At 43.1% G+C, this 13,171-nt stretch overlaps 2 protein-coding genes across 2 annotated transcripts in view; one reads left to right on the top strand and one right to left on the bottom strand.

The window, feature by feature from the left end:
• Nucleotides 1–583, bottom strand: part of OFD1 (OFD1 centriole and centriolar satellite protein) — a 34,944-nt gene extending 34,361 nt beyond the window's left edge. The window contains exons 1-2 of the mRNA XM_074323920.1: nt 466–583; nt 97–195 (exon numbers count right to left, since the gene is read on the bottom strand). Coding sequence (XP_074180021.1) covers nt 97–195; nt 466–480 — 114 coding nt within the window. The 5' untranslated portion in view covers nt 481–583. The remainder of the gene's footprint in view (nt 1–96; nt 196–465) is intronic.
• An 80-nt stretch (nt 584–663) lies between these two features.
• On the top strand, nt 664–13,072 carry TRAPPC2 (trafficking protein particle complex subunit 2). The gene is made up of 5 exons (XM_074323916.1): nt 664–935; nt 7,588–7,699; nt 10,237–10,385; nt 10,692–10,773; nt 11,957–13,072. Exons 1-5 carry the CDS (start codon nt 769–771, stop codon nt 12,053–12,055), a joined length of 609 nt encoding a protein of 202 aa, XP_074180017.1. The 5' UTR covers nt 664–768; the 3' UTR covers nt 12,056–13,072.
• Nucleotides 13,073–13,171: the final 99 nt, after the last annotated feature.

The following is a 13,171-nucleotide window of genomic DNA, read 5'->3' as shown; positions in this document are numbered from 1 at the left end:
TTTTAAAACCCAAGACCGGGATGGATTTAAATGTGGACTGCCTGCTACAGGTTACACTTATAAAAGTTATACAACGGATATGCCTAGAGCTGATACCTTGAGCGTGTCCAGTATACCTCGATCCTTAAACGTCTGGTACAGCTTTTTGCGTAGCTCATCCTGACTCAACACGTCAGATTTGGGGGGCATGGTGGGCTGTAAGAGAAAGTGATTACGGGTTACCTGGCAGGTAGAGAGGACATGAATTTATAAAAAGACTCGTGGCTGGCCCCCAGGGAAGCCCTAAGAAGCCGGCGGGGAGAGGAGCTTTAGGGAAAACAAACATGACGCTTCGTTTCCGCCCTTCCCTGAGGAGGGACCAGAGTCTAAGCCCTCACGTGTCTGCTTCCTCCCAAGCCACCCGGAGTTCGTGACCCAGCCCGGCTGCAGGCCCAGGGCAAGGGGAATCCCCGCTCTGAGTCCTGCCTTTGTTGGGGGCATCCGGAGGAACTAGGGAGCTGAACGCTCTGCCTCCCACTCCGAACTAGGAACTCCCACTCCGAACTAAGAACTCCGGCAGAGAAGAGCACCTCCTTTCTCGGCGGTTCTGAAGGGTGGGCGGGGTCGTGGCCCACTCGCGACTCTCACCTGCTGCTATTGGAGGGCAGAGATGGGAAAAGAGGAGGCTGCAGAAGGCGAGGCACCAACGTTTCTGCACTGCTCAGAGCCGGCCCCGCCCCTCCTGAGGCCCGCCTAGCCGAGCCGCCCTAGCCTGGAGCGCTACAGCGCATGTGCTGGGCTGCGGCCGCTCCAACCGGAAACTCCGCCCACGTACCACCCGAAAGCCACAGCAGAGTCTCGCGAGGCTGCTCAGGGAGTCCCAACTGTATCTGCGGATCGCGGGTTGCTGCCGCGGGAACTGACTGGGTATTTCCGTTGTTGGTGTTTCGGCGCAGGTAGGGAATGGAGCTGGGAGGGGGGAATGGGGACGCCCTACGGGGGACGTCCCAGGCCCCGCGTGACCCGCATGTTGGCCTTTTATCTCCACCATGTTCCGGCCTGGGGCAGCCGGGCCGGACCCGGCCATCCCCCGGCTGGCTGAGCCAGCCAATCCACACGGCGTTTCAGCCTGCAAGTGTCCACCAGCTCGGGGGTCCTTGCTTCTTTTGCCTTTCACCAGGTTACCCAGCTAACCCAAGGGCTTCTTAACCGCGGCACTATTGCCATTTGGAGCCCGAAAATTCTTCGTTGTGGGGGCTTCCCTGTGCACTGTAGGGTGTTTAACAGGATCCCCGGCCTCTACCCACTAGATGCCCCAGCACCTCCCCACCAGTTCTGACAACCATGAATGTCTCCAGACATTGCCAGATCTCCTCTAGGAGGCAAAATCTCCCCTGGTTGAAAATCAGTGAACTGAACTTTTAGTACCAACCGTTTCTGCATGCTGTGAGGAAGATGAAGGTGAATCGGGTCTCTAAGATGCATAAACCTAATTAGAAAAGGAACCAGTCTCTCCAGAAGCAATAATGAAAACATTATAGCCAGAGAATTGGATAAGAACTAAGATGCATTGCTCACCGAGTAAAGAGTTTAGAAAAAGGAGAGGTGGTTGAAGATGGAAGCGAGCAGGGACATCTCTGTGGAAAAAGTGTGACTTCATCTGGGCCTTGATGGGTAGGATTTGGATGGTGGCAGAAGTGCAAATACTTGGTACCCAAGTAGGCAACTGCCCTCTCCCAAGCCCATACCAGTGGATAATTGATCACAGCGCTCTTTCCTGCTGACCCCACTTGTTCTCAGAATCTCTCAGCACCAGTTCCTGGCAGTCACTACCAGTTAATTATAGCTGGCCCAGGAGAGGAAACCCATTTGCTATCTGTATTCAAATCTCTTTTTCATTAGACAGCATATTATATTTAAAGATAAGATTGTGCTGTACACCATCCCCCCAAAAAAAAATCTCCCCCCATCCCCCAGTTTAAACATTCTCAGTTCCTTCAGTAGCTTTTTTCCAGAGCATTCTTCAGCCTAGAGCCTGCCTTCCTGGCAGCACACTCAGACCAGTTATTGATTATTTTTTTGAAATGAGATTCCCAGAACATTCCCCAGAGTTGATGTATTAGTAAAGACGTTGTCTTCTCTTGATGTAGCCTAGAATTGCATTTGCTTTTTTTGACCACTGTATCAGACTGCTGCCTCTTAGTGAGCCTGCAATAAATGAAAACTTTTGGGTTCTTGTAGATGAACTGCTGTTAAACTTGGTTTTCCTCATCCTATTTTTGTGCAGTTCATTTTTTCCAAGATCAAGTATAGGACTGTATTTTGCAGTTTTTTAAATTCTGTGTTGTTAATTTCACCTAATTCTATCAGTGGAGATAATTTTAAATCCTGACTTTTTGCCTTCTAATAAATTAGCTACCCTTAGCGTGTTATCTTTGAATGGGATAAGCTGGTTTCATCTCACAGTTACTGATTCAAATGTTGAGCTGTACTAGGTTAAGGTCAACCTCAAAGTTCCCTAGAGACCCTGTGCTGTTTGTAAGCTGACATGGAGCCCGTTGTTAACATTCAAATCAGCTATGAGTTGTGTCCCTTATTGAACATATAATGAGTGCTTCCTGGGCTCCAGCACCGTTGTAGTTCTGGGGATACCACAGACTCTGTTATCATCCAGGCTATAGGTCTCTAGTTGTTTTTACATAGATACCGAATTATTTCTTAAAATAACTTACTGTCTCCTGTATTTCCCTTCAAAACACAACAGGGTAAGCTTGGCATGACTTGTTCATGCCAGGAGTATGTGAATGATTAATAACCTCTATTTTTGTCCAGAGATTCACATTAAATGAGTTAATGTATAATAAAAGCTCCTAGTATGGTGTCTGATCAAAGAGAGTCATTTAATACATATTAATATTTCTGTCAGTGTTTTAATCTCTTTGGAAGTACCCAATTATAGACCAAGGAGATAAGCCTTTTTGTTTCTGAAGGAAAGCTACTGAAGGAACTGAGGATGTTTAAACTGGGGGAGAGGATCTTTTTTGGGGGATGGTATACAGCACAATCTTATCTTTAAATATAATATGCTGTCTAATGAAAAAGGGGTTTGACTACGGATGGCAAATGGGTTTCCTCTCCTGAGCCAGGTCTAATCAACTGGTAGTGACTGCCAGGAATAGGAATGACACTTACGTGGCTCTTTTCTGTTTCTGCGACTTCTCACATGTCACGGATCACTGGATATACAATCATATTTGTTAATCCAAGAAAGGTAGTTTGCTGAAACCGGGAGAACTGTACATATTGAAAGGTCTAGATTTTTAAAAATAATACCTATGTTGAGGTTCACAGCCTGCCTAACCTGTTCCTTCTACACGTGCTGTTTGAAAATCATTCTCTTGGAGAAAATTGAAGTTCAGCAGATCTGCGTCCTCTGTTAAGTGTGTACCAGGTGTTTAAAGCAGTTGACTTTTCTCCCTTGCTTTTTCCTGACTGTAGCCTAAAAGGGCTATTTTCCTTAACATATTGCACACATTTCAGCTCATTTTGGGCATTTGCCTTTCTGATGCTAGCCTCACAGGTGTCCCAGGTACCGTTTTTATCTTAGTTGTCTCTCTCAAAAGCAGCTCAAGTCACCCTAGCCACCCAAGACAGCTGATGTTTTCACCACAGGTGAGAGTCCTGGCTCCCCTCCATTCAGCCAAGAAGCCCTGTCCCTTGTAATGGAGGATTTCTTTATAAGGACCTTAGAGACTTCAGCAGCTTTTCACAAAGGTACATGCGAACAGATGTTATCAGCCAGGCCACTGAGACCCCGAGGCCAAGGCACTAAAGAGTCAAAGCCATGTTGGGCTAGTTCACCCCACCACGCCTGTCCTTCCTGCAGTCCCTTTTCTGTATTCCAGCGACAGCGACATCCCACGCTGTCCAAACTACAGCCCCCACCTCGCAGTTCCACTCTGCAAACACTGAGCTCGTTTTAGGCACTGGGCTCTGTGTTAGGGATACAAGTTGGAAAAACTCCACAGCCCCTGTTCTTTTCCAAACTTTTGTGGCCACATTGCTCTAAGTAGCTTCACTTTGACACACTGTTGCCCGCCCCCCAACTTTTCCCACAGTGCTTTGAAACCCATGCCCCACAGTAAATGAATCCTCTTGCCCCTGCTCTCTTGATAGAACACCTTCTACCTTTTTGCTGACACTTCTTGAATATTTCCTTGTTTCTCATACTTGCAGGGGTTTTTTTCAGCTTTGATATGTATGTTAGTTTCATAGGGCTGCTGTAACAAATTACCACAAATTTAGTGGCTTAAAACAACAGAAATGCATTACCTTACAGCTCTGTGGGATAGAAGTTGTAGAACGGTCTCACTGGGCTGAAATCCAGGTGTCAAGAGGACTGTGCCCTTCTGGGGGTTCTCAGGAAGAATTTGTTTCTTTGTTCTTTCCATCTTCTAGAGGCCATCCGTATTCTGTGACTCGTGGCCCCTTTCTCCATCTTTAAAGCCAGCAATGCTGCGTCTCGTGACCATCCTTCATAGTCACATTTCCCCGACTTCCTCTCGTGCCTCCCTCTTCCACTTTTAAAGCCCCTGTAACGCATGGGGCTCACCTGGATTACCCAGGATCATCTCCCTAGCTTAAGGTCAGCTGATAAGCAACCTTAGTTCCATCTGTAGCTTGAATTCCCCTTTGCCTTGTAAATTAACATTCACGGGTGTCTGAGATTAGGATGTGGACATCTTGGTGGGGGGGGCGGGGGGGCTCTTGTGGCTACCACCCATGTTCGAAAGTGACATGTTCATTTTCATCCCTCTTCCTTCCCTTTCTTATTTCCTTCCTCCGTGACTACATCACATCTTGATAGTCTGCTTGATCACCTCATCCAGATTCTGGAAACATCCTCAATTCCCCAGTTAATCCATTGCCAAGTTCTGTGTCGCTACCTCCTCCACACCTCCAGACCTAGTCTTCCTTGGAGATGCTTGCAGGACCTCTGTTTCAGGGGATGGGAAAATTGAGCAGACACATACACAACTCACACAAACACAGCAGTTGCTTTATTTGTATTGTTTGTGTTACATATTGGAGTTCTACGTAATACTTCTTGGGTGGAGGGAAGGTGGAGGAAGTCATAGAACTTTAAAAAAAATTGATCTAGAGTCGCACTGTCCAGTACAGTAGCCACTAACTTCATATGGCTATTTAAGTTTTAATTAATTAAAATTAAATAAAGTGTAGAATTCAGTTCTGCAGACACATTAGCCACATTTCAAATGCTCGGAAGCCACTAGTAGCTACCACCTTGGACAGCACAGGTACAGAACATTTTCATTCTCGCAGAAAGTTCAATATATGGGACAGCACAGAGCTCTAGAGTGTCTCCCCTTTACCCACTACCTAGGCATAGTAAGCCCTCAAATGTTAAATGATCGTAGACACTCCCTTCCCGAGACAATGGGGTTATATGGTTTCCTTCCCTTGCACGTTACCTTGCAGTTTTTCCTTGTCAGAATTGAGTAGTTCCTTCCCTCCTTCAGCTGTTTGTGAAATCAAATTATTGACAGCTCAAGTTCTGCCCAGCTGGGTAGTTTGTGATATAATTTATGCAGTATTTCCTTCAGTTCCCTTTCTGTTTATCCTCACGCTGTACTTAGCGCTGTGCTTCTCTCCTAGTCGTGGGATTTCCATACAGGGTGAGTGTTGTGTGTGGGGGGTAATCTTCCTTATGCATATTTTGTCTTCTGCTGCTGCTTAAACGTATGTGTGTGAGTTGGGCGGGGGCGGGGAAGTATCTTATTTTTTCTGCTGCTTCTTAAATGTTTGTGCTGAAGAAAGTAAGCCCTTCCCTTGGCAAACTCCAGCTATGAAACCTATTCCAGCACAAATGAATGATATCATTGTTGACTTTGTTAAAATTTCAACTTTCCATCCCTCTTCCCCTCCCTTCCTCTTAAGAATTATTGCCAGTTCTCCTAATTTTGCAAAGCTTCTGTGTCATTCCTGCTTGTCTTTGTTATACAGTTTTACTATTTGGGCCTTTTTCTCATCTTTCCCCTAAAACAGGGACCAGCTTTTTCTGTAAAGGGCCGGATGGTCTCTGTCAAAACTGCTCGTCTCTGCCACTGTAGGGCAAAAAGCAGCCTTAGAAGATAGTGAAAGGATGGTTGAGGCCAGATTTGGCTTGTAGGCCGTGGTGTGCTCACCCCCGCCCCAAATGCATTTTAAATCCTACTACATCGTGCCAAGAGTCTGCTGTCTGCCTTTTCTTCTGGATACGGCCTTCCGATGCCAGAGTTAAAAGTGCCAGCTGTGCCCTGATTTCCTTTACAACGTGTTATATTCATTGGGAATACATTTCAGTTTTCTTTGGATTTCGTTGCATGTTGTGTGTGAGTCAGCAGAAGTCCCAGTGAGGCTTGATGCACTCTGGGCTCTGGCACACCTCAGCTGTCCACTCCCCGAGACTGTCTACTCCCAGTTATCCGGAGTCCCACCCCACGTGGAGGCCTTCCTAGTCACCACATCTCCGTGTGTATGTGCTCTTCCATGTTGTTCTAGGTAACATTTACTGAACATCTCTTATGAACAATCCAGTGCTGGGTGCTTTACATGCATCAGCTTGTGTAGCCCTCAAGCCCACCCTGAGGCAGCTATAATTGTTGCCTCAGTTGTTATCTCTATTTCACTGGGAAGGGAACACATTGGGAGTAGGCGATTAAGAACTCTTGGGTAGTCACATTGCTAGTAGGTGGCAGAGCTAGACTTCAACCTAGCTTTGTCTGATTGCAAACACCCTGTGCTAAAAATACATACATAAATCCATCCATCCGTCTGGATTTTGATTGTGCTGAAAACCACAGAATCACTGATTTCCCCCCACTCCCCCATTTTCTCTTAGTTTTATTTCTTGAGCAAACCTCTTAACCCTAGTTCCAAGTACTCTTAATGCATCGGAATTTCTTCCTTTTTGGATTATGATTTCTTCCATCTTTTCTAGAATACAAAACCTTTCCTCCTTTCTCATAAATGGTGTTTGAAGAGGTATATCATAGGTCTTCTATTTGCAAAGACTTAATTGTAGCACACATACGTCAGGTAGGAAGAAGACAAATACAGCAGTCTGGAGATAAGTGCTATAGCATCTCCCCTTTGTGTAAATAACATGAGGTAGAGTTGTTTTAGCTTCCTCAGAACCGTGCCTCCTGAAAATTTGTAAGGCAAGCCAGTTATTTCCTAATCAGCACCCTTTATTAATCTTTCAGGTGTTAGTGCTAATGCTAGCCTGTCCAGTCCAAGTATAGCCCCGCTTGCCCTAAATGCTCCAAACTTCGGATCATGAGAATGTTGGTTTTTATGATTTCATATTAGAGTCTTCCAATTTCCCTATGAAAATATAGTACTGGATTCTACAGGACATATCACAGGTATATAATTTGTATAGTCCAAAAGCCATATATCTATGGCAGTATACTGGAAAAGCAGGCCAAGCTTAGTGGCCTTCTCTGCAACTTCAGGGTTAAGTAAAAAATTGAATTCTAAACTGCCTGTTAACAATTTTTGGTTTTCAGTGTTAAATACTAAAAATATGTATTTTCATTTAATTAGGAGCTATATATTGAAGACAATGTCTGGAAGCTTCTATTTTGTAATTGTTGGCCACCACGATAATCCAGTTTTTGAAATGGAGTTTTTGCCAGCTGGAAAAACAGAATCCAAAGTGCGTATGGAACCTTTAAAAATTCCGTAAGAATTGTTACGCTGTTGTAATGATAATGGTGTAGTCTGATTTTAGAACTAGAAGAGATCTGGACAGATGAGGTAACTGGAATCCTCCACAGTTAAATGAGGCTTGCTCTGCAGTCCCACGGAGATAGAAGCCAGCCAGGGAACGTCCTCTGAATTGTTCGTTCATCCTTTAATTCAGCACACACTTAGCACACACTAGTAGGATGTACCCTGGTCTTCAGTTCACTGTGCCACCCACTGTGAAAAGGGACTCCTTAAGCACATAGACACATGGTCCTCCTGTAGTGGGTCTGGAAGAACAGTCATCACTGCCTTGAAATGCCATGAAAACCCGTTTAGCTCCCAGTGAATCACATTTTTCATCAGAACATCCATAGCAGATCCCTTTATACCAGGGAGGGTTAAAGGAGACCTTTACTTACCTGTCCTCCCGCTGCCCCTGACACTATGACAGCTTCAGTGGCCTTCTGCATTACCTACTGGCTGGGTGGTGCCCACATGCTCTCCTCCCCCGTGACGCACCCAACTTCATTGTTGTCAAGAATGGTTCCAGAAAAGCAAGCTTGGTTTGAGAACATGTCGGCATGCAGAGTAAACAGAGCCAGAAAGTCTTGAGAATAGCTGGGTCCCTTCCATCTTTCAGTACTAGTCCTGTTCCTAATTACTGACGCTAGGCTGGGTTTCTCCCAACCTCCAAAATAAACTTGAATGTCTTTTAAACAGGAATTGAGTTTTGAAATTAATTGTAATGTATAATACCCAGTGTATGATGCTTTTTAAATGTCCAGATCTTACCACTAAAATACAGAAATTGAAGGGATATCTTACAGGTGTTATTGCTCATAATTTCCCCACACTCCTATGAGCTGCTTAAAATGTGGATTTGAGGTATCTGTGTAGCAGTAGTCACGTTGTGTTACACAGCTCCTTAAATACAGCTTCTGTGCACTCCGGGGGCCTGGCGATAGGAAAAGCAGTGCAGAGAAAAACACTTTGTCGCATGAGTTGGTCTTAGTTTTTTCTCCTGCTACCACTCACCTTAAAGCATTTCTATAGTTTTCTCCTCATCTCTCAAGATTGATCATCAGTGTAAAATAATAGAAAATGCTGCTGTGAGCCAGATACAAAATACATCCATTTCGCTAAGGATTAAATTAGCTGTGTCATGGCAACGGGACTGAAGTGAACATGCTTTAGCTGTGCGAGGGGTTCCAGGGCCGCTGGCCCCCTTCCTCGGCCTCCTCAGCAAGGAGGCTGGGTTAGTTTCCTAGGGCTGCCGTAACAGCGTACCACCAACTGGGTGGCTTAGAACAACAGAAATGTGTTCTCTCCCAGGTCTGGAGGCCAGAAGGCCGAGATGAAGGTGTCGGCAGGGCCGTGCCCCCTCTAGGGCTAGGGCAGGATGTGTTCCAGGCCTCCCCAGCCTCCGGGAGTTCCTTGGCTCGTAGCAACAGAACTTGATCTTCACATGGCGCTCTCCCTGCCTGTCTGTCCAAATTTCCCCTTTTTATAAGCACATCAGTCATGTTGGATTGGGGCCCACTCTACTCCAGCCGGACCTCATGCTAACTAATTCCATCTGCAGCGACCCTCTTTCCAAATAAGGTCACATTCTAAGGTCCTGGGGGTTGGGACTTCAACATAGACATTTGGTGGGGGACACAATTCAACCTGTACCAGAGGTGTTATTTGACAAATGCATTTTGAAAGTAAAATTCCACAGGAGTAAGACTGCATTCAGGTTGTGAATTCCCTCTCTGCATTGTGGTGGGACTTTCCCACCTTCTCCAGTGAAATCATTTCCGCCCATGCAAAGGACTGTCTTCTGCCATCACACAGGTGACCGCTCACAGCTGGGATTGAGCATAGCCTCCTGCCACTCTCTCCCAGTCCCCCCTGCTGTGTAAACTCCTTACACCTGACAGAGGCCCATGCCAAGCCTTTAGGAGTGCCACCTCATCTGTCTCCACTGTTCACCAGGTGTCACTACGCACGGCCCCCTACACCCACCCTGCCTTGTGCCCCACCCAACAGCACCTCTGTGGCTCGGCCCCAGCTTACCTAAACTGCCCTCCTTTATCCATAACCACTTAGATCTTTTTCCCTGTCTTCCTATAAAAAAGATACAAGCGTCTTGGAAGGAGGATCTACTTTTGTGTTTAAATGTAGTATTCTTTTTTCACATGCTTAAATGGTTACAGAAATTGGAAACTTCCTCCTTGCAAAATTAAAATAATCTGGTTTCTTGAACACATTATTACAATTATAAATAACTTAATTATAATTTGCTGTTTCTATTGGTTGAGTTTTAGATACCAAATTTAAAAATAGAATATGTGAAAACACTGAAGATCTTTTATAAGTGTGATGACAATAATAAACGAAGTAAAAGCAGAAAGTGCTTTCTCCCCACAAGAAAAACTATGTATAGAATTTACAGAATGAAATGTTGGCTTTCTTGACGCTCTATGGAAATGTTAACCTGGTGCTGCTCTCACTGTCACGTAGGACGATCATCGTCATCTGAACCAGTTCATAGCTCACGCTGCCCTTGACCTCGTAGATGAGAATATGTGGCTGTCAAACAACATGTACTTGAAAACGGTGGACAAGTTCAATGAGTGGTTTGTTTCAGCGTTTGTTACTGCAGGTCATATCCTTCCTTACCTTTTGAATAAAGATATCTAACTAAAGGTTGGGGTAACAAACTAGAACATGGGACATGGATGCCAGGCTTTGCCATTTACAGGACTTTTATTTTCTTATTTTGTACTTATTTTCTAACTTAAAAAGATTATGGTCTCTTTAAGATAAAACTAACCTAACTTTGAACCCAGTTTATGTATTCAACTTTTCCATCGCAAAATGCACTACATGTGACTAATTTGAAGAATATTGTATCAACTGATTTGCTTTTCAGTTTTCATTTCTAAGAAAGATTATGCCTTAATTATCTCACATATGAGATTTATTATGCTTCATGACATAAGGCAAGAAGATGGAATAAAGAACTTCTTTACTGATGTCTATGACTTATACATAAAGGTATGGTATGTTCTATAACTTCTTAAATCTGATTATCGAAAGGGATTCAGACTTTGACAGGGAATGGGCCTATTGAAGTAACTCCCTTATACTGCAGTTTTCATCTCAGACTAGCTCTCCTCCAGTCAGAACTCTCTGCAGCTCCCTCCATCAGGCGAGCCTTCACCCCCAGGTTATCATGTTATTTAGGAAAACAACTCATGATGGTTATTTTTAAATCGATTTCATTCTCCCCCTTTTGGTACATATAGTTGATTTTATTAGGGAACCCTAAAGAGAAGAGGCAAAATGTTTCCATCTACTTTACAAATAAGTTATAGTGCAATGAATATAGATCATAAACCAGCAGGAAATGATTCATATATTATCAGAGTCACTCGAATGCCACCCACATTTCTTGATACTTAATTACAAAAAGTAAAATAATAGTAGGGTTTCAGTGGTTAAACTGCAGTGCTAACAACAGTATGTTCTTAATGATTTAAATGTTCTGTATTTGGACAAGATTTTTTGCATATCAGCACAGCTAACAATATTCCTAGCCAGAAGTAGCAAATAATATTTTGCCCTCTTATAAAGATGGACAAAGTGATTAAAGTGTAAAAGGTGGTAACTGTTTTCCTTATTAGTGATTCCATTTATTGTTAATAATTTAACATGTTATGACCCACTCATTTTATCTGAGAAACTGATCACTTAGCCTTGTGTTAAAGGGGAGTAGTATTTAAAAACCTGATTGTTAAAAAATTACAAGAGTAACTTTTAATATCAGTGTGGTGTAATTTTTTCTTAATTCTGAGCATATGGCAGATTTTTAGTTTGTGTTTTATGTAGCCAAAGGGCCGTACAGAGTAATCCATATATTTATAATGAATATACGTAGGTTAGCATTTCACACACAGGGTGACTCGTGGAAGTTAATTTCGCTGACATAGGCAACACTTACACCACCATCAGTTATCAGTTTTGCCACACGTACTTCTCCAAAGTAAAACACGAAGACAAAAATTTCCTTAAGGGGAAGTTAACTATTTAACAATGGAACACTTTCGTTGAAAATTTAAAAGACTTGTTTGGAATGTCTTTGATGATTTAATCTAAAACAAATAATTTCCTTTTAGAGATCTATGATTTGTCTGACTTTTCACTTTGACAAACTCACTAATACCTTTTTTTTCCCTAGTTTGCAATGAATCCATTTTATGAACCCAATTCTCCTATTCGGTCAAGCGCATTTGACAGAAAAGTTCAGTTTCTTGGGAAGAAACACCTTTTAAGCTGAATGCAGAAAAATTCGGAAATAAACAATGTCACTACAATGGGGTATACTCAGGAATGTGTACATTGTAAGTTACTTGATTAAATAGACTGGAAAAGTTTTACTTGTACTCTCAATTTATCTAAAACTAATGAAATTCTTTGTATATTTAAAAATAGTACATTCGGTTCTTAGAATTATCAACAGATCAACATTTGCTTATGAACAGTGTTATTTATAAAGGGCTGTATTAGTAGTTTTGAGTACCTTTATTTTTTAAGTTGAGAATAAGCTTTTGACTTTCCTCATTCAGATTGTTTAATCTTGATATAACAATCCAGAACCAAATGTCATTGTCAAGATTTGGTAGACAGATTTAAAACTAAAAGCGTCTGCAGTGAGGAATGAAGTTGCTAGCACATACATGGGCTTAGCTATACATCTAGAGATGTTATAAAAATGAACAGGCAGTATACATAGCACTACCCAAGAAGCTGAAGCAAACAGCTTTTGCAGTGCCAAATGCCACATGCATGCCCCTGTGAGAGACTGGGAACAGTGATCCTGCTGTCATTCTAGAATCCTGGATCCGTGTTTATAAAATGGGAGCTTGGGACCAAAGTGACAGACAGGTTATGTCCTTATATTTCGTTTCCCTCAGTGTATTAAAGATGGAGTGAACCTGCTGATATCTGTACTAGTAAAGCATTGTAAGGCAATGGTAGCGTTATAAACAAAGCAAAGCCTGCATTATGTTGACATTTGCACTCTTGGCCTTTCAGGCTGTGCACCGGAGGGGGCGGGGTGGTCTCTTGTACTGTAACAAGTGTGGGATCCTACTGTGAACGAGTAAATGTCAATTGAAAACCAAGGAATATAACCAGATACTTTCTACGCTAATTATAAGCACTTGAATTTTCTTCCATTCTGAATAACTTGAGCAAGTAATTCTAAGGTTGGTCTTGTATCTTTGTGAAGTTGCTACCATAATTTTTTACCCCATCTATTTATTTGATTTCTTAAATAAAGATGTTTGTCCGAGATTGTGGAAGTTTAATATCGAACGTTTAAAGTGCTGCTCACCCTGCCACCATAACCGTTTTAGCTCTATTTCCCCTATTGAACGTCTGCAAACAAATA

Source organism: Rhinolophus sinicus, chromosome X (genome assembly GCF_036562045.2).
Source record: "Rhinolophus sinicus isolate RSC01 chromosome X, ASM3656204v1, whole genome shotgun sequence".
Lineage (NCBI taxonomy): Eukaryota > Metazoa > Chordata > Mammalia > Chiroptera > Rhinolophidae > Rhinolophus > Rhinolophus sinicus.
This window is presented reverse-complemented; position numbering and strand designations above follow the sequence as displayed.

Excerpts from the sequence above, each read along its gene's own strand:
- TRAPPC2 (XM_074323916.1), top strand. The coding sequence starts at position 769 with ATGTGCTGGGCTGCGGCCGCTCCAACCGGAAACTCCGCCCACGTACCA. Across the intron at positions 10,386-10,691 it reads TTTGTTACTGCAGGTCATAT|GAGATTTATTATGCTTCATG; the intron begins CCTTCCTTACCT and ends TATCTCACATAT. Across the intron at positions 10,774-11,956 it reads TCTATGACTTATACATAAAG|TTTGCAATGAATCCATTTTA; the intron begins GTATGGTATGTT and ends TTTTTTCCCTAG.